Here is a 19815-nt window from a genome sequence, read left to right as displayed (position 1 = left end):
TCATGACATCTAGGGGTTTTATAAAAATTTTCTGTGGTGTAGGGTAGGCCTCCTGGATTCTTTTCAATCTGTGATCTAGAAAACCTTCCTTGTTGCTATTGACAGTAGATTCTTCCAGTCTGTGCCTAAGATCTAATGTACTTTTGGAGAGACCTATAAAGCATACTAAAGACTCTTCGGTTCCACTGCCAGTTTCTAAAACACAATCATCCTTACATGGAAAGTAAGCTACATGGAAAATAAGACAAAAGAAATAAATTGAGTTTGGAGAAACAAACCATTCACTGGTTATAGCAGCAATGCTGGAGTTCTGCCAGTGTTGGAGGCGATGGCCATTTTGTCTATCTTGGTTGCTCACTGTGTCTCCTTGCTCAGTGATATTTGCCTTTTATCATCTTGTGGTGCTGGATTTGCCAAGCACATTTATTCAGCACTTTGTCAAGTGCCCACTGTGCTCCAGGTGTTCTTCAGGTTTCATTGGTGAACCAAGTCCTTGCCTTAATGGATCTTACCTTCTAATGACAGAGCCTAGATAGCAAAGAAGTTAACAGATAAACCATTTTCTGATGTTGGTAAATGGCATTGAGTTCACACTCACTGTAATAGGATTTGCTTCCACGTTTAAAAAAAAAAAAAACTTAATAACAGGAACTGCATGTTTCTGGATTAACTCAAATTACCTTTGTTACTGCCCCTCCCACCACATTTCCTACCTACCCAAGAAAGGTGGTTACTAGTAGATCTATGAGTATAGAATGTGAAAAACAGATGTTTAATGTCAGTGTTACTGGCTTAACTACGTATTTTAAATTATCTCTACTTCACTCTAGATCCAAATATAAAACTCACTTTAGGGAACTCACTCAATTTTCCAGGACAGTCATTTTAGCTGAATCACAGCTGGAATTTTATTCCATCAAGTCTTACCAACATTTCTGAAATTACAGTGTATATCTTATAATTGAGATGTACTTTTAGTGTAGTAGCACATTTCTTTTGCTCCTAAAAGGCTGTTTTTATGTCATTAGTATCTTAAATTGAGTGACTACAGCGAAGGGGGTTCAGTAGGTTGAACTTGTTGGAAATAAATAGGAATGAGACCTATCAGTAAATAATGAAAGGCTTTGAATGCCCAAACTGTTGATTTGGGTTTTATCATCTAGATTTTAGAGAATTTTAGTTTTGAGCAGTTAAGTGTCATAAGCTATTTTTAAAAAAGATAAAGTATGCAGGTAGTTTATGTTTGGAGTAGATTGGCCATAAAAGAAACTGGAGTCAGAAAGAAAGACTAGTAACAATAGTAATCCTAGAGGAAATAATATTGTCTGAAGGCCCCAAAGCTCTCAGGATGCAGTAGATTTCAAAACTAGTCCTAAGGAAGAATCACCAGGATGTTGTGAATATCAGAGTTGGGAGGACGGAGAGCTTTGAGATTGGGAGAGTGGGGTTATCTTCCATGGAAATCAGTAAGGCCTGGGGAGAACATGGGGGTACTTCCTGTATCACCATTTTATTGTAATATTAGTGCAGATTGGAACTGCTATGTATTACATATTTCATCACTGTCAGGGGTCTGGTTTGGTAGACGTTAGCAGTTAGCTAAGTCAGTGAAGAAACACTCAATGAGAAATTACATAACATGTATCATTAATGTTTATTTCCTGCTCTGCCTCTATGAGGTAGATATTTACAGCCTAATCTAAAACATTAGTTTCTAGATACCGAAATTTCAAATCAGTAAAAGTTTTAAAATAAATGTGGGGCCGATATGGGGTTGCTTTTTATTTTGTTAGTTATTTTATAAAATAAGTATATCATAGTACAGGTATTATTTTAAAAAGAAAAAATAACATGCCATGAGATTTTTGGATTGGCCTTAATAGCATTTCTTTTTAATTTTTTTTTAAGATCGTATAGTTCTTTTTAGAATTTTCTATTTTCTTAGAGAATTTTTTAGAATATAGTTACCATACAGTGTTATATTAATTTCCAGTATACAGTATAGTATATCAACAGTTCCATGCATTCACTCAGTGCTCATCACAAGTTCACTCGATCCCCATCACCTGTTTCACCCATCCCCCCCTCCCACCACCCCTCTGGTAACCATCAGTTTGTTCTCTATAACTAAGAATCTGTTTCTTGGTTTGTCTCTCTCATGCTTTTTTTTTTCCTTCTTTGTTTCTTAAATTCCACATGAGTGAAATCATATGGTATTTGTCTTCTCTGACTTATATTTAGCATTATACTCTCTAGCTCCATTCATGTCCTTGCAAATGGCAAGGTTTCTTTTTTATGGCTGAGTATTATTCCATTGTGTGTGTGTGCACGTGTACATACACACATTACCTCTTATTTATCCATCTATTGATGGACATTTGGGCTGCTTCTGTAATTCGGCTATTATAAATAATGCTGCTGGGGCGCCTGGGTGGCTCAGTTGGTTAGGTGACTGCCTTCGGCTCAGGTCATGATCCTGGAGTCCCTGGATCGAGTCCCGCATCGGGCTCCCTGCTCGGCAGGGAGTCTGCTTCTCCCTCTCCCACTCCCCGTTTGTGTTCCCTCTCTCGCTGTGTCTTTCTCTGTCAAATAAATAAATAAAATCTTAATAAATAAATAAATAAATAAATAAATAATGCTGCTGTATAAACATAGGGGTAGCATTTCTTATCAGATGGTTTGGCGGTGCTCTGGTGTGATTTTGGAATTTTATTGTTTGTGTTGGAGGATAATTATAGGAGGATTGCTCTGGGTTAAATTTTATTTTATTTAAGATTTTATTTATTTGTTTGAGAGAGAATGAGAGACAGCATGAGAGGGAGGAGGGTCAGAGGGAGAAGCAGACTCCCCGCTGAGCAGGGAGCCCGACGCGAGACTCGATCCCGGGACTCCAGGATCATGACCTGAGCCGAAGGCAGTCGCTCAACCAGCTGAGCCACCCACGCACCCCTGGGTTAAATTTTAAAGTTGGATTCTGGAGAATTCCCAGCGGTCTTTCACTTCTTTCTCTTGTATCACACATGAGGATATATAGGACATGACATATAGTAGGACATTCTCTTAAGGCACAGTGTCGTGATATTTGTAGTTGAAAACTAAAGAACTAAAATGATTGTGAGTGTGTATTACAAGTGAAGAATTTGGGGCAGCTGACTCTTGGTTTTGCTGCTGTCATGGTATCAGGGTCATGGCACTGAGCCCCACGTTGGGCTCTGCACTACGTGGGGAATCTGCTTGAGGGTTCTCTCTCTCCTTTTCCCTTTGCCCCTCCCCCTGCTCCCACACATGCACTCTCTCTTGCTCGCTCTCTCTCTCAAATAATATCCTTAACAAAAACTAGAAAAATAAAAGTGAATAATTTGATATCAAATAAGATACATTCTTTACTGACAGGGGCTTCTTATGATAGGTCTTGGAGGCCTAACTTTTTCCATACTAGTCAGACTTTTGGGAAGGAGCAGGAATGCCATGTGGACATTTGCAGTCATTATAAGACACAGACAAATTTTGAAAAGCTGAAGATAAATAGAAGCAGCTCTGATATTTTATTTATAAACTGTCCTCAAGCCAAAAGAATTTAATGCTTTGAATTAATATTCTGTGATTAACAGAAAATGATGAATAGAGCTTTACTTTGTGGAATTCATCCATGTGCATTGCATTGGGTTTTTAATGGAAACTCCTTCAGAGAGAATTAATATAATTTATGCTATTAAAGGAACATAGAATTTCTCGATGTATCCAAGTATTTTATTTCTTCATTCAGTTTTTATGTATTTCCTACATTCTTGATGTTTTTGTGATGCAAATGAGGTCTTTTCTGTTCGTGTTATTTTGTAAGTGCTGTTGATTTCTGTAATTGAACACTTATTTGAACTCTGTGTTTTGGTTGATTATTTTAAATTTTCTAGATAGGCTATCTATCACCAGCAAATAATGTGATACCTCTTTATACACTTCTTACTCCTTTTCCTTGACTAGATCTGATGTATTTACAGAGCAGTGTTAAGAAATAGTTGGTCCCAGTGAGGCATCTCATTCCTGGTTTTAATGCAATACTTTCTCTTCTTCTTTATTTTATTTTATTTATTTATTTATTTATTTTTTGTTAGAGAGAATCTTAAGCACGCTCCAGCCCAGTGCTGAGCTGGACTATGGGGCTTAATCTCATGACCCTGAGATCATGACTTCAGCCAAAATCAAAAGTCAGACTCTTACCGACTGAGCCACCCAGGCGCCGCTCATGGCTATAGTTTTAGAATTTCACTATTAATTTTGATGTTGGATAACTTCTTAAAATGAATTGGGACACTTTACCATTTTCTGTGCTTTGGAAAACTTTAAAGATTTTTTGGGAAGTATCTGTTTCTTTAAAATTTGTTGGAACTTTAAGGTAAAGACCATCTGAGGAACTTTAAGGTAAAGACCATCTGAGGACCAGCATCTATTTTACAGAAAATTGTCCATCTATCAGATTTTTCAAATTAACTCATACAGAATTTTATAGAAAGCATTCTTAATTTTTAAGTCCTTGTTATCTGTAGTTATGTCCATGTTTCAATCTTAATTATATTTGTCTTCTGTTACTTGATTAGTCTTGTCATCAGTTTTTCCTATTGGTCTTTTCAGAGATTGGTTATTTGCTGGTAATTCCTTCCTCCTGTGGTCTTGGTTTGTTTTGTTTTTGTTTGTTTGTTTGTTTTTTTCTCTCCTGTCTGCCTTTATTCAAATGTTTAATTTATTTTCTGTTCTTTCTTACGTAATAATAAAAGCATTCAACTTTCTGAATTTTCTTCTGAGTGTAGTTTTGGATAGCATTCCACAGCCTTTGATGTGTGAAGTATTCTTTTTGCTATTTGGAAGTTGCCAATGAGTTTTGAGTTCTTTTCCCAAGAGTTACAGATTGAGTTTCCAAATTCAAAATGGTTTTTCTTTTTAAACCTTTCGTTATTTAATTACTAATTTTTACAGCATTTGGGTTAAAGTGGTGTTTCTGTAGTTTCTGCTTATATTTTGTTGATTTTTTAAAAAATGTCATTGGTGTCTAGTCTCGAGTTCTATGTAATTATATCCTCTTAGTGACTTGAGGCTTCTCTCTCTAGTAGTTTTTGCCTCACATTCTACTTTTCTTAATACTAATGTTGTAGTATGTGATTTTTTTCACCCATTTACTTTTAGCATTTTGTTTTTTGAAACATCATTTTTTTTTAACCTCCATAAAGTCTTTGATTTTAAAGGGGATTTTATTAAATAAAAAAGTTTTTCATTTTATATATTCAGTTTTAAAACTGGATTTAAAGGCTTATTTAGGTTTATTGTGACTGTAACATTTCATTAGTTATTGATAGTCCTTTTTATACCTTAATATGCCAACTTACTGAGTTCTTAATTTTAATTTCTAGTTTTTCAGGATTAGAACAACAGTTTGACCATGTTTCAGGTTCTTAGCTCATAACCTTTGTCCCTTAAAACTGTTTCACTGTCTTTCGGTGGTGGAGGAGGGTGATTATTTGTTGTTTTGTTTTGGCATAGAATTAAAATGGTCTTCTTTTCTTTTTTTTTTTTTTGGTCTTATTTTCAGTCCGTTATATTGGTAACCAGTTCTGCTGTGCACTGTCCAGTATGGTAGCTACTGTAGCCATGTGTAGCTATTTAAAATTAAGATAAATTCAGTACCTCATTTGCACAGTCACATTTCACGTGTTCAGTGGTCCGTCCCATGTGACTAGTGGCTACCATATTTAAGTCACACAAATACCACTTTCATCATTGCAAAACTGCAATGGACAGTGCTGCAGGTTTTTAATATGGCCCTATCAAGTCTTTTATACTAGCTTTGGTTCTTGATTCCCCAAAGTTTGTAGTTGGAAATGGAAATATTCCAGTTATCTCTGTGTTACTGTTTTGTCTCCTGTTTGTTTAGCTCTTACTACCTGCTGCTCCTCGGTGTCATCATTAAATTAAACATGGAAGTGATTGGCAGAGTTTGGATGCACATAATAAGTACTCAGATGTTAGCTGTTAACATTTCTGTCATGGTTTTCATCTCTTTGGTTCTCCTGTAGTATAAAGGAAGAAAGACAAGTTTATTGCTCACATTCTATTTTAATTCTCCATATCATTAGTTCTGACCATAGTTCCTCTTAGGTAGGTTTAGTTCTACTACCATGGGTAGTTAAGATTTTTTCTTTTTTCTTTTCAGATTTTATATTTCCGTTTTATGTCATCTTACTGCCCTTTCATCTTCCCTGTTTCCATGTAATAGAAGTTGTGTTATCTTTTACTCTATTGGAGATGTGAGAAGTTTCATTCATTAATTGTTTTACCAAACTTGTTTAATAGTTTTCTGGAGGTATGTTCTTTCTCAATTTTTCAGATTTGCTTCCTTTTCCCTTATTCTGCAGTATTCTGCTCGTAGTCCCAAAGCTGAGGGGTTTTTTTCTTTCTTTCAGTATTCTTAAAAAATAAGTTGATCTATCCAGACTTTGTGATTTCACTAGAAAAATGTAGTAGCTGGGTGTATTTGTTTTCTATCACAGTTCTGGAGGTTAGAAGTTTGAAATCAAGGGGGATAGCCCTTTGCTGCCTCTGAAGGCTCTCTAAAGAAGAATCCTCTCTTGCCACCTTCTGCTTTCTTTGCTTGTGTTTGCTAGCAAATTTTAGCATTCATTGGCTTGTGGCAGCATTATCTCCTCCTATCTCTGCCTCTGTTTTTATGTGATCATCTTCCCTGTGTGTCTGTGTCTTTGTGTTTTCATGTGGTGTTATTAAGGACACCATTCATTGGACTTAAGGCCACCCCAATTCAATATCACGTCATGTTAATCACATCAGAATCCTGTTTACAAATAAGGTCACATTCTTTGATTCTGGTTGGGCATGATTATCGGGGTGGGGCCTTGGGGCGGGTCACTATTCTAATCAGTACACTGGCCATTGGTCCTTGTCTCTGCTACTCATGTGCTGGTTGAATCTTTTTCTTAATTCTAAATCTGGAAAGGTGCTATTCCTAACTCAGTTACTGGGTTTCAGCAACTTTTATACTTAACATACCTATGCTGTAGTTGGAGAAATAGTTGAACTTCATTTTACTCCCACTGCCAGTTTTCTGGAGCACTTCTGCACCACTGAATTTATTGTGTGAAGAACCTGAATTCCCTGTATATGGAAAAACTTAGCAGGTTTACCTGCCTCCTTCCCTAATTTTTTAATTCTGTAAAGTATAAAAAATGATAAAACAATCATTATGTACATACCACCTTAAATGTTAATATCTTGACTTTTTTTTAATATTTAAAAGAAAATTACAGATGAACAATGTTTGTTTTATCCCCTATCATCTCCTCTACCTGCTTCCTTCCCCAGAGGTAACCACTATCATGAATTTGGTTGTGTATACTCCCAGTTCAGGTTCTCTTAGATTTTCACTACACGTATATGTATCCATGAGCAAAGTGCAGTATGTATTGTTTAGTTTAATGTTCCTATAAAAATTTATATAAATGCCATCATGGTGTACATATTCTGCAACTTGTTTGGGGGGGGGGTGTTTTTTAATTCACTGTTGCCTTTTCAAGATCTCCATGTTGATAGACATAATTTTAGTTCATCTTTTGTAAATAGTCCACATTTCCTTCAAAAAGACAGTGTTTGTGTGGGTGTGAGTATATCCATATCCCGTTTGTTGACTTCAGGGTTCTAAATTTAACTTCTATTTTGCGCTTAATGATTGTGTTCATGTCTTCTGTGTCCTTTGGTCTGCTTTCTATTTCTCTTTGAGAAATATATTTGGCATGTAACATTGTGTAAGGTTAAAGTATACAACATGTTGACTTGATCATAGATATTGCAGTACACCTGCCAACTAATTGTAGCCTTAGCTAATACCTCTATCATGTCACAAAATGATCATTTCTTTCTTGTGGTGGGAATAATTAAGATCTAGTCTCTTTGCATATTTATAATATAGTACTGTTGTCTCTGTAATCACTGTATTGTGTATTAGATCTCTAGGACTTATTTATCTACTAACTGCAAGTTTATACTTTTAAACAACCTCTCTTGGGTTCCTGGGTGACTCAGTTGGTTAAGCGACTGCTTTCAGCTCAGGTCATGATCCCAGAGTCCCAGGATCGAGTCCCGCATCGGGTGTCCTGCTCAGTGGGGAGTCGTCTTCTCCCTCTGACCCTGCCCCCTCTTGTGCGCTCTCTCTCTCAAATAAATTAAATCTTAATGTATAAATAAATAAACAATCTCTCTTATTTCCCCATCCCCCCCCCTTTTTTTTTTAGCATATGTATTCATATAGATCCAGGATGACTGGTTAGATACAGACAAGTTCATGGTTGATAATGCATTGCATTCCAGTATTTATTGTTGATGAAAATTCTGATGTCAGTTTGTCATTCTTTTAGTTTATCTGTATCTTCTCTCTAGTAATTTAAATTCCCCAACCCCCTACTTTGAGGTAGTTTTTTTTTTATGTTTTGCAGTAACAAAGGACGTATTTAGATGTATGCATTAATTTTTAGCCACTTAGGGGCTTGGTTTGCACCCTCATTCTGAGAGTTCTTGCCTGTCTTGAGTTTTGAAAATTATTATTTCTTTAAACTTTTTCTCTTTTCTCCTCTTTAATATGGAATGTCTATTATATGTAGATTGTTGTAGATCTTGTCATTCTCTCTTCTATATCTTTTTTTTTTTTTAATACTTCCCATTTCCATCTCTTTCTCTCGCTGTTTTATTCTCAGTAAACCTCTGTGACTGTTCCTTCTATTCATCAGGTTTTTCTCCACCTGTGTTTAGTTTACTATTAAACCTGTCAGTTGTTTGGTTTTTTTTCTTTTTTTTTTTTTTTTTTTTTAAGATTTTATTTATTTGAGAGAGAGAGAGCACGAGCAGGGGGGAGGGGCAGAGGGAGAAGCAGATTCCCTGCTGAGTGGGAAACCCAATGTGGGACTGTATCCCAGGACCCTGGGATCATGACCTAGGCTGAAGGCAGGCACTTAAACGACTGAGCCACCCAGGCACCCCAATGTGTGGTTTTCATTCAGAATTTGTTTCTGGTTACTTTTAGAATCATCATTTTTTTCATCCTTTCCTATTCTTTTATGATGTTCATTTCTTCCTTTATCTGTTTGAACAACTGTAATATACTTTATTTATTTATTTATTTATTTTAAGAGAACCATGTAGGTATGTATATATTTGCCAGTGGTAGAGAACGTGAGGTTTCCACATCTTTGGCCAATATACTTACTTTAAAATCGCTCTCAGATTATTCCATTTCCAGGGGTGCCTGGCTGTCTCAGTGGGTAGAGCATGGGACTGTTGATCTTGGGGTCCTGAGTTCGAGCTTCATGTTGGGCTACGAATGACTTTAAAAATTACTCCATTTCTAGTTTCTTGAGAACCAGTTGTCCCCATTTTTGTGCTGACTGCAACACATCAGTCTGCTTTGTGATCTTTCACAGTGAGCTCCCCCAGGGCAGGGTGAACAGGGCATGTTTTCTGTAGGAGTCTTGTGTGATCCCTAGACTGTGGAAGTGTCAATGCAGTTTTCTATTGATCATCTTTTCCTTTTTTTTTTTTTTTTTTAAGATTTTATTTGATGGAGAGAGAGAGCAAGAGCATGAGCACAAGCAGGGGGAGCAGCAGAGGGAGAGGGAGAAGTAGGCTTCCCACAGAGCAGGGAGTTGGACGTAGGGCTCAATCCCAGGACCCCGGGATCATGACCTGAGGAGAAGGCAGATGCTTCACCGACTGAGCCACCCAGGCACCCCTAAACTAATTTATTTAGAAATACTACCTTTGCTACATATTAAGCTGTCATGTATACTTTGGTCTAGTTCTCTTTCTGTTTAATTTTTCTGTAGCAGACTATTTTAATTGCTGTAACTTTAAGATATTTTGATATGTGGTAGGGCAAATCACTCCCCTCTATCTTTGCTTATCAGAAATTTTATGGGGACTTTTCCCTTTAAGCATATATTCTTTCAGTTCCAGTTTTAAGATTGTTTAAATCTTATTTGCCTCTTCCTTCCCCAACAAAACCTTATTTAGATTGTAGATTAATTTGTAGATTATTAATAGCTTTAAAAAGGTTTGTGTTTATAAGTTTTAGTTAAACTTCAGAATATTTTTTATTATTGTTATAGTCAAGAAAAGATTATTTTTTTCACTTGTATGTTTCTCAAAAACAGTTATTTTTAGGAAGGTCACATTTCAGAAAAAGACCTGAGGTGAGAGGAATAACCATGGAAAGGGCCATGATCTGGAATTTTGCCTGGCATATTGAAGAAATAGCAGTGGTAGAGTGAGCAAGGAGAGAAGCAGGAAGTAAAAGGAAATGAGGTCAGAGAAGGGATAGCAGTGACAGATGGTATAAAGCCTTGTGTGCACCATTTGTAAGAACTTTGGCTCTTGTTCCTTATGAGATGAGGAGCCATTGGAACGTTATAAGCTGAGGACTGGTCAGCCACGGTTACTCCTACTACTGTATTTTGATTAGTTGGAAGGAGAGGCAAGCAGGAAGACAAGTGAGGAGTTATTTAATAAATTCATGTGAGAGGGGTTCCTGGGTGGCTCAGTCATTTAAGCCCCCGACTCTTGATTTCAGCTCAGGTCATGAGACCAAGCCGCACATCGGACTCTGCTGGGTATGGAGCCTGCTTAAGATTCTCCCTCCCCAGGGGCGCCTGGGTGGCTCAGTTGGTTAAGCGACTGCCTTCAGCTCAGGTCATGATCCCAGGGTACTGGGATCGAGTCCCGCATTGGGCTCCCTGCTCTGCGGGAAGCCTGCTTCTCCCTCTCCCACTCCCCCTGCTTGTGTTCCCTCTCTCGCTGTGTCTCTCTCCGTCAAATAAATAAAATCTTTAAAAAAAAAAAAAAAGATTCTCCCTCCCCACTACCCCCCCTTTTAAGTCAGAAAAGATACTGACTTAGACCAGGGTTATTGCAGTTGAGGTGGTATAAAGTGGTCAGATTCTGGATACATTAAGAAGGTAGAGGCCACAGGATTTCATGATTGGATATGGGGTATGGTAAAAGAAGGGAGTTTAGGATAAGTTCAGAGATTTAGGACTGAGCAGCTAGAAATTGGGAAGAGCAGGGGCTCAGTTTTGAACTGAGGTACCTGTTAAGACATCTAAGTGAAGTTGAGTGAGCAGTTAAATTGAAATGAAATTATATTAATTGATATACTAATATTGAATAATCCTGATATCCAGAAATCTCCACTTGGCTCAGGTTTGGTTGTTTATATTTGTTGTGATTTTTAAAATTTGTTTTCGTACTATAAAATATATGTTGTGATTTTTTAAAACACAAATAGGCTCTGGGGCGCCTGGGTGGCTCAGTCAGTTAGGCGTCTGCCTTCGGCTAAGGTCATGATCCTGGGGTCCTGGGATTAAGCCCTGTGTCAGGCTCCCTGCTCAGTGGAGCGTCTGCTTCTCCCTCTGCCCCTCCCCCAACTTGTACACATTTTCTCTCTCAAATAAATAAAATCTTTTTAAAAAGAATTTTATTTTTCTGAAAGGACAATAGAATTGTAATTTGTTAGTATCAGCCATCTTAATTGAATAGAAAATTACCTCTTCAGTGCTTTTATTTATTTATTTTTAAAGATTTTATTTATTTGTCAGAGAGAACGAGAGCACAGCAGGGGGAGCGGCAGGCAGAGGGAGAAACAGGCTCCCCGCTGAGCAAGGAGCCTGATGTAAGACTCTCGATCCCAGGACCCTGGGATCATGACTTGAGCTGAAGGCAGACGCTTAACTGACTGAACCACCCAGGTGTCCCTCTTTAATGTTTTTAAAGATTTGACCAGGGAAATTGACTTGTCTGAGCCTCTACCTTATTTTATGCATGTATATGGTATTCCCTTATTAGATGGAATACAAAAATATGTAACATTTAAACATCATAGAAATGCATAATTTGTATACACTCCTATTACATATGTACACAGTTTCCAGTTTTTAACTTAACTAGTGCTTTTTTGAGGAATTCTTACATGTTTGCATTTCTTCCTTTTTCTCTTCATTAAGCCAGTCTTAAAGTTTATCTGATTATTAATTGGTCTGTTCCTATCCACCCCACCCTTGAGGTGGGTTTAGGAAGAAGGAAAAGGAAAACTCCCAAAGAACAGCTCTTAAATTTGTTATTTCTGGCATCTATTTCCTCTTTTGGCAGTTTTAGCTTTTATCTTAATCTCTTCCTTTAGTTTGTTATTTTTACCATATTCTTTTTCCTCTACACCCAATCTGTTGGCTGTTGACTTAAGGGTATACTACAGCCATAAAATGGAATGTTCGTTTTTCATATAGACAGGTAATTGATGCCATGGGTTAGTTTATGAGGAAAAACATATCTCCATCTTAATTATTATTATTTTGATTTTGCTATCTTTTTCTAATCTCTTTTTAATGTTTTAAGTTTTGGTGCAATTTCTGGATCCTACCTAATTACCTGACTCCTCCCATTCATCTGCTGTGTGGTCTGTGGTTCTCATCTCTGCCAGCAGCTCTCTCTCAGCTCTGTCTCAAAATGTTATCTCTTTCAGAAAGCCAGCGCTGATAAACAGTGCAAGGGATATTTTTTCCCAAAACAGTACCAGTTAATGTTGTCTACACAGGAGCATCATGTTTAGTTGGTATAATTCCCTTTCAGTGGCATCTACAATTGCAGCTTATTAGAATTCTTTTACTTTAGTGCGAGGTGCCCAGTCTAACCTTCACAGGAGCTTCTTTGCATGCCACCCATCTACGTGGTTGCATGAAGGAGGCAGTTGGGGAATGTTGATAAAGACCATGTTGTTCTCATATTTATCTTTCTCCTGTACATGTGTGTAAAGGCAAATAGTTTTCAAGAGAGGTTTGTGCTGAAACTGAATGCTGCTCTTGGAGTTGTTGTAGGCTTTTCGCTAGCAGTTTCCATGCTACCCTTTTGTTTTTATTATGATACTACCCTTGCTCAGAGCATCCCTTCTCATGGTGCTGTTCCACAGGCAAGTCCTTTTCTTCTAGGACTGGATGCTGCCCAAATGACTTTTTAATGGGTTATGATTTGGCACATGCCAGATTTGTCCATCCTAACACTAGAGTCTAGGAATCCTGCATTCAGCATGACCTCTGAAGTTTTCTCCCCAAAGCATAAAATTGTTTAAAAAAAAAAAAAACAACTTTTTTTTTTTAAAGCATTTTTTTCCCGCCAATATTAAGTCTTTGGAAGAGTTAGATTACATTTCACTGTGGACTTAGCAGGAGAGGTTATTTCTTAGCCTGCTTACATGTGTACAAAGGAAGTTTAATGGGAATAATTTCTATCTCCTTGAATTTAATCTAACAAAGACTATGGTTTGAACACTCACCATTACCAAATTGCCTTTTTTTTCTTTTTTAAGCTTTTATTTATTTATTTGAGAGAAAGAGCGAGCAAGCATGAGCAGCGGGGGAGAGGGAGAAGCACACTCCCCGCTGAGCAAGGAGCCTGATGCAGGACTCCATCCCAGGACCCCGAGAGATCACGACCTGAGCCTAAGGCAGACGCACTTAACCGACTGAGCCACCCAGGCGCCCCCAAATTTATTTTCATTACTTAGGCATGAACTTTATAACCATGGATCTTAGGCTAGGTTAAAATGTAACTAATGAGTTCTGTGTAGTCCAGCGAAACTTGCCACCTTGTTTGAGACCACCTGAAAGTCTTTAGAAGGAATTGTGAAAAGAACAAGAGAGGTGTGATTGGTTGTTTAGGCTCCTAGGTGGATGAAATTGCTGGAGAGAGCAAGTCATGTCCATCTGGGAATCAGGCACCAGCTGTTCATCTTAGGGGCCGTTGAAAACCATCAACATGGTGGAAATATTCAGGTTTTATAAGGTGTTCTCAGCACAGTTTCAGTAGCTTTAAACTCACAAGTTTGGTACCTGGTAATGCTTAGGGCCCCGGCTCCAAGTAACTGGATTTCATCATTAAAGAAGCAGCAAGTTTACTTAATTACTTTGAAGGTTAATGTGTTGGAGAAAAGGGATTTTTTTTAACAAACTAATTGAACTTTCGGTTAGTCGTGGCACATAGGTGTCTAGAAAGAGCCTTCTGAATCTTTGGGATAATGAGAGGGAGCTGGGTTTTATCAGACACTGAATTGTCAGTTTTGTTTGGCTTTTCACAGGTTCATCGGAACAGCACAATGCGCTCTGGCTGTGATGTGAACCCCTCCTGCGCGCTCTGTGGCTCAGGCGGCACGGTCACCATGCCTCCAGAAATTCACTATGAAGCCCCTCTGTTGGAACGCCTTTCCCAGTTGGACTCTTGTGTTCACCCAGTCCTAGCATTTCCAGATGGTAAGAAAGGCCACAGAACATAAAGCTTAAATGAGACTTAAAGGCTTCAAAGTGAAAGAAAGCCAGCCAGGATCCTGGTACAACCCAGGTGCTATCAAGCTATCAGTTTCAGTCAACAGAGCCTCTCAGAATTTTGCAGATGGGGTGCAGCAGATCCATCAGACCAGAATGTACCACTGAAAGATTGCAGCTTGCCAGGAGAGAGATTTCCCCCCAGCCTTTCAGGTTGCTCCTGACCCTGAAATAAAACCCTGCCTAGCTTTGCTATCCATATGGTCCAAGTTTTCTACTAAATATTTCCACTTTTCCTAAAAGTCACATGGCATCAGGAATATTAGATCAAGCTCCTTCTTAGTCAAGGGAGTTCTGGTAACAAGTCCTGGAGCAGTTACAGGATTTAGGTAGGCAAAAAAGAACTCCGTCATTTGAAGAACAGCTAAAGGGGAGGGGATTGTGATTTAATGTTTGATCAACTGTCAAACAGAAGAGGGCATTCTCTAGGATCGGTGTTAGTAAGGATTGTTTTTTATAAATAAAGTTTTATTGGAACACAGCCCATTTGTGTACATCTTGTCAGTGGCTGCTTTTCTGCTAGATTGGCAGTAACATTACATAGTTGCAACCCAGACTAAACAAAGATAGTGTGGCCTGCAAAGCCCAAATTATTTATCATCTGTCCCTTTAAGAAAAAGTTTATAAACTTTTGGACCATATGGATAGCAAGCTAGGCAGGGTTCTTTCTATTTTAGGTTGGGAGTGGTAGAGCAGTAAATAAACTTTAGAACACATCTTCCTGTGTACTTCAGATTTCGGGGTTCATTGGTTTTTACCTTCTCTTGCCATTTGGATTATAGCTCATATAACTTAAGGTTTTATTTGTATAGCATTTTATGGTTTACAAAGCACCTTTCTTATTTGCTTCTCTCAATAATCTCATAAGGTGTTAACTTCAGTTTGGTAGATCAAGAAAAGGCTTAGAAAAGTTGTGCTTTATCTCAGGCTAAATGGCTGATGAGTTTTAGATAGCTCTAGAATTCAAATTTGGGTCATCTGATGCCTGTCCTTCATTTCACTGTATAGTATGCTTCTTCCCAGCCAGGTTATTAAGAGAAACCAGTTTTCTGCCCATTTCTAGGCTCTGACTGCAGGTGGAGCCACCAGGAAAACTTAGGAACATTTCTTGGGTTACTCTCGCAGGATCACAGTGTTGAATTGTATGGTCTCGTATTTGAATAAAGAAGCCTGAAGCCTGTAGTTATATTCTGATTCTGTTAAGGCCTCTTCCATACTCATTGAATGTCAGCTTATAAACATGGTGATCATTTCTTTGTCAATAGTGTTACCGTATACAGTTGTGAATTGCCTTTCCCCTCCCCCAATCACATATGCTCAGACTGTTTGCCTCACAGACTGGTGCCCTTACACTTCCCTACTCCATCCTGTTTCAAGCAACTATAGGTAGCATTGAGGGAGAAAGGAAGGAAAGATGTTGGAGACTCCTTTCTCTGGTCATTAGCATTTTCACTTCCTGCCTGCCCTTTAATACTTTTCCTCTCTCTCTCTGTCTCACACAGCTCCTGACCATGATACTGGGGTTTAGACAAGAGAGTTGGTCATTAAATCTCCTTATAAGATTGTAAAGGAGAATATATATATATATTTTATTATTTCATGTAGGATGTATGAACATAATTGCCTATGGATAAATTAGACTGTAGGTTGACCCGGGGGACACAGTTACCATATCTAATACTGTTCCTGTTGGGATAATTTTGCTTTGATCCAAACAAATACCACATTCAGAATGTTTGTAAACTGTAAGATTTTCACAAAGATGTCCAACTCCAGAGGGCACCATTATTCTGTGTGAATAGCACTCCCTCTGAGTATTGAGATTTCCCATGTATCATTGTGTAGAATAGTAACAGTGAAGACTAGTGGCCAGCATGTGGGTCAAACATACATGCACCAGACCTGACCTCTGGGCCACCCTTTTACAGCCTGTTCTCTAGAAGATGCTTAGAGATGGCAGGATTTTCAAGTAGCTTTACTAATGTTTCCTAATCAGTTTGTTTGTAGGTAGGATGGGAACCAACTCCAACTCTTAATCCTAGAGTTCGTTCTCCCCTGTTGACCATACCTCAGCCATTCGCATTAAGCAGAGTGTCTAGAGATGATAGAATTGAGGAGCTTGGTGCCTGGTGGCAAGGTGGAGGCATTAGGGTGTGATAACTCTTTAGTACTCTTAGGAGGATCCTCGGAGCTCGTTTCCTTATCAAACCAGTTAATCCTTAGCTTGGAAATGTAGAGGAAGTCTTAAAACCTTGGTGGAAAGAATGTTAACTTGAGTTTGAGCTTCATAAGAGCACCACCTGCTGGCCTTGAAGATCTATGCTGTTTTGAGAGAGCTTACCAAGACTGGTGTATGTGAGGCTACCGCAGTTTACCAGCAGGAGGAGGAAGTGAGTATTATAAAAACAACCCTAGAAAATTTCCTTGAGAAAATGGTGGAACATAATGAGCAGAACAGTCAAGTGCAACGTGGAATGTCAGACCCCAGTGAGCGTGAAGTCAAGGTCTTTTCATTTTGTCTGAGGAAATAGTAACTTAAAATGATGTTAGTTTCCTATTTCCTGTTCTAACACTTCTGTTTTCCTGTTAGTGACCTGATCAAGCATCTGCTCCCTCTTCTCTGATGATAGCACTTTAATGGCATGGCCTGTGCGGGTATGGAATGTGTGAAGTCTTCTGGCTGAATGGGTCCCTGTTGTATTCTCTTTCATACCCTTTCATTGCTTATTCTCAGGTCCTGCATATCTAATCCATTTCAGAGCTTTAGTGCAACATGGATCTCAGGTGTTATTACTTACCACTTAGAGCATGAACTTAGACCAGCAATTCCTAAGAGATCATTATTGTTCATTGACTGGGGGATTTAACTGACTTCCTGTTCATTCTTATATGAGAGGAGTTAAACACAAAGCAAACTTCTAGCAAAGTATAGCAGCCTGAGTTCTTTCAGCAGTTTATTATCCCTAACTGCTTATTCAGTGGGTTTATAGAGGAAATTGCTCTTGATTCTGCTTAATACGTCAACTCCAGGGCACAGGGTGGTAGTCTTCAATGGTAGCAGCTTCTACTTCAGAGCGTTCAGGTGAGGGGAGGGGATTAGGTATGGTCCTGGAGTCTGATGTAATGTGTTAAGAATGGAGAGACTCAGCAGTCAGTCTAGTCTAGCAGTAACAAATAGTGTCGTCTCTTGTGCTTACTCTGATTGATAGTTGCTTTCTGGACTCTGTAATTTTTAAAGATGAATCTGAGGTCTTGGGGTACAATAGGGTAAAGAGTGTTAAGATTTTTTAAGTTTTTGTCTGCAGCAAAGGAGGGGAGAGCTGGAGCATGTGTGCTGGGATGTACCTGCCCAGCTAAGTGGTTTGTTCTTGTTTTCGCCTTCTACTCAGTGAAGGAATTAGGGCCTGAATCCAGGCCTACTTATTTCTAGTCTGGTGCTGTTTCCATTATAAATCAGATCGCATATATTCCTCCCTACCTCCTTTTTTTCCTGGCTTAATTTTCAGGTTTGGGAGAGCAATGACTGGGGAAAGTACAAGGAAAAAATGAAATCACTAGGCTTCTGTTGTCCCATTATATAGACCTTGCCCATTCTTCTGTTGACAAGAGGTGTCCTGGGATATAGAGGAGTTGTTTTCCCCTTTCTGGGGCCTTTAGACATTCCAGCTTAGCCCAGTTTTCAGAGTGCCTCCAGACAGTGCTTTATTTCCTACACACCCTTTTCCCTAACCATTTTGAATTGCAGCAAAAAATATTTACCGTTAATAACCTCAACTCAATTCTTGATTGTTTATTAATGGGAAATCCTTTTTTTAAACATTTGACCTTCGTTGGGAGGGTGGGGGGAATCAAACCATTTTATTGAGGGGCTTGGGGGAGGAGTGGAAGGGCTGGGAACACCATGAGATCCAACATCCTTGGTCTGGTTGGTATCTCCCCAACTTTGAGGTTGCTGAAAGCTGACATTTATCTTTGAAGGTTGGGATAGGTGAATTTGTTTTTAAGTGTGGAAAAGAAGGAATGATTATGCAAAAAAATTTTCAGAAGACAGCACTGTCCTCACATACTGTATCTCAATACTTGGACATACAGCAAATGTTTATTATCTTTAAAACTTCAGTAGTTTTCCTAATTTGTTTGACTGCCATAAGGTCCAGTGGTCTATTCTCAGAACTGGAAAATAATGTCTGGTGCTGAGGTTGCTTGCCCATTGGGGAAAAGCATCCCTGAGAACAGAACTATTTTACTCATTCAGGGATATATATGTTCATTCCAGACCTGAGAAGCCCAGTGTTCAAATTTGTTCTTGAAGTGTCATGAGATCCATGGTATATACTATAGGAAAGAGTGTTTAAACGTTTTTACACTATAGAACTCCCTTCAAAAATATCCTGTACTCTACTTCTTTGCCAATAATTTGAGAAGTCTCTCATTCCACCTCAGAATTAAACCTCTCCGTTCTCTGGACCAAAAAATAATCTCATGGTGTAGTGGCTGAGAGTGTGGGCTCTAGGGTTCTACCAACCTAAGTTTGAATGTTGGTTGACTTACTAAACTGTATAACCTCAAACAGCTAATTCACCTCTCTGAACCTGTTTTGTCTTTTTAAAAAGGAGCATAATGATGCTTACATCAAAATGAAATACATACTTTAAGTCCATTCTCAAGTATAAGACCTGTAAAATGAAAACTCTCAAACGCTGCTGAGAGAAAATTTAAGAAAACCTAAATAAATAGATATATACCACATTCATGGATTGAGAGACTTGGTGTTGATGGCAGAGTAGAAGGCATTTCTCCCCAGATTGACCTGTAGAGTCAGCGTAATACACGACAAGCTTTTTTGTATTTGAGTTTTTTGGCAAAGCTTAAAAGAAGAAAAAAACCACCTACAATTAAGGAAGAATCCACTTCCATTTTATCTGCAGCACTGAATGTTAGAATAAAGTAGAAGCTTTTAAGGTCAGAGAAAAATGGTTTCAGTCTGGAAATACTTTTTCTAAAGAAATTACTCAAGGATACATTCTTAGGAAAATAAAAAATGGAACTAAGAAAATGGAAAGATCCAAGAAATGGTAAACCAAAGTGGTAAAAATTATAGTTTAAAAGATTAATTTTTGATGTTGAATATTAACTAATCAGCAAAAAAGAAGTCTCCAGGTGGGAGGTGAGGAGCTAGGAAGGAAGGGGGGAGTAATACTCAGTAGACAGTAAGTATTTATTGAATGAATATATCCTGATTAACTGTGTTAACAGTATTAGGTTTAAATGTTTTAGTCTCCAGAAGAATGGAAGCAGGATGTTCATCAATCTTTTGAACCAATAAAGTTTAACAAACTTCGTAGACTACATGAACAAAGAAAACTCCATTGATCTACCAAAAGGTGTTTTTAGATGGCGT

General features: G+C 38.3%; 1 protein-coding gene across 7 annotated transcripts in view; it reads left to right on the top strand.

The window, feature by feature from the left end:
• Positions 1–19815, top strand: part of KANSL1 (KAT8 regulatory NSL complex subunit 1) — a 183302-nt gene that overhangs the window by 155285 nt on the left and 8202 nt on the right. For all 7 annotated transcript variants that reach the window (XM_064582348.1, XM_064582347.1, XM_064582350.1 and 4 more), the window contains one exon: positions 14171–14342. In XM_064582348.1, the coding sequence (XP_064438418.1) occupies positions 14171–14342 (172 nt within the window). The remainder of the gene's footprint in view (positions 1–14170; positions 14343–19815) is intronic.

This window comes from Mirounga angustirostris, unplaced genomic scaffold (assembly GCF_029215605.1).
Source record: "Mirounga angustirostris isolate CCGP_5_RB_7025 unplaced genomic scaffold, mMirAng1.0.hap1 SCAF_17, whole genome shotgun sequence".
In the NCBI taxonomy this organism is placed as follows: Eukaryota; Metazoa; Chordata; class Mammalia; order Carnivora; family Phocidae; genus Mirounga; species Mirounga angustirostris.
The sequence above is the reverse complement of the archived record's forward strand: the minus strand, read 5'-3'. Positions and strand labels throughout refer to the sequence as shown.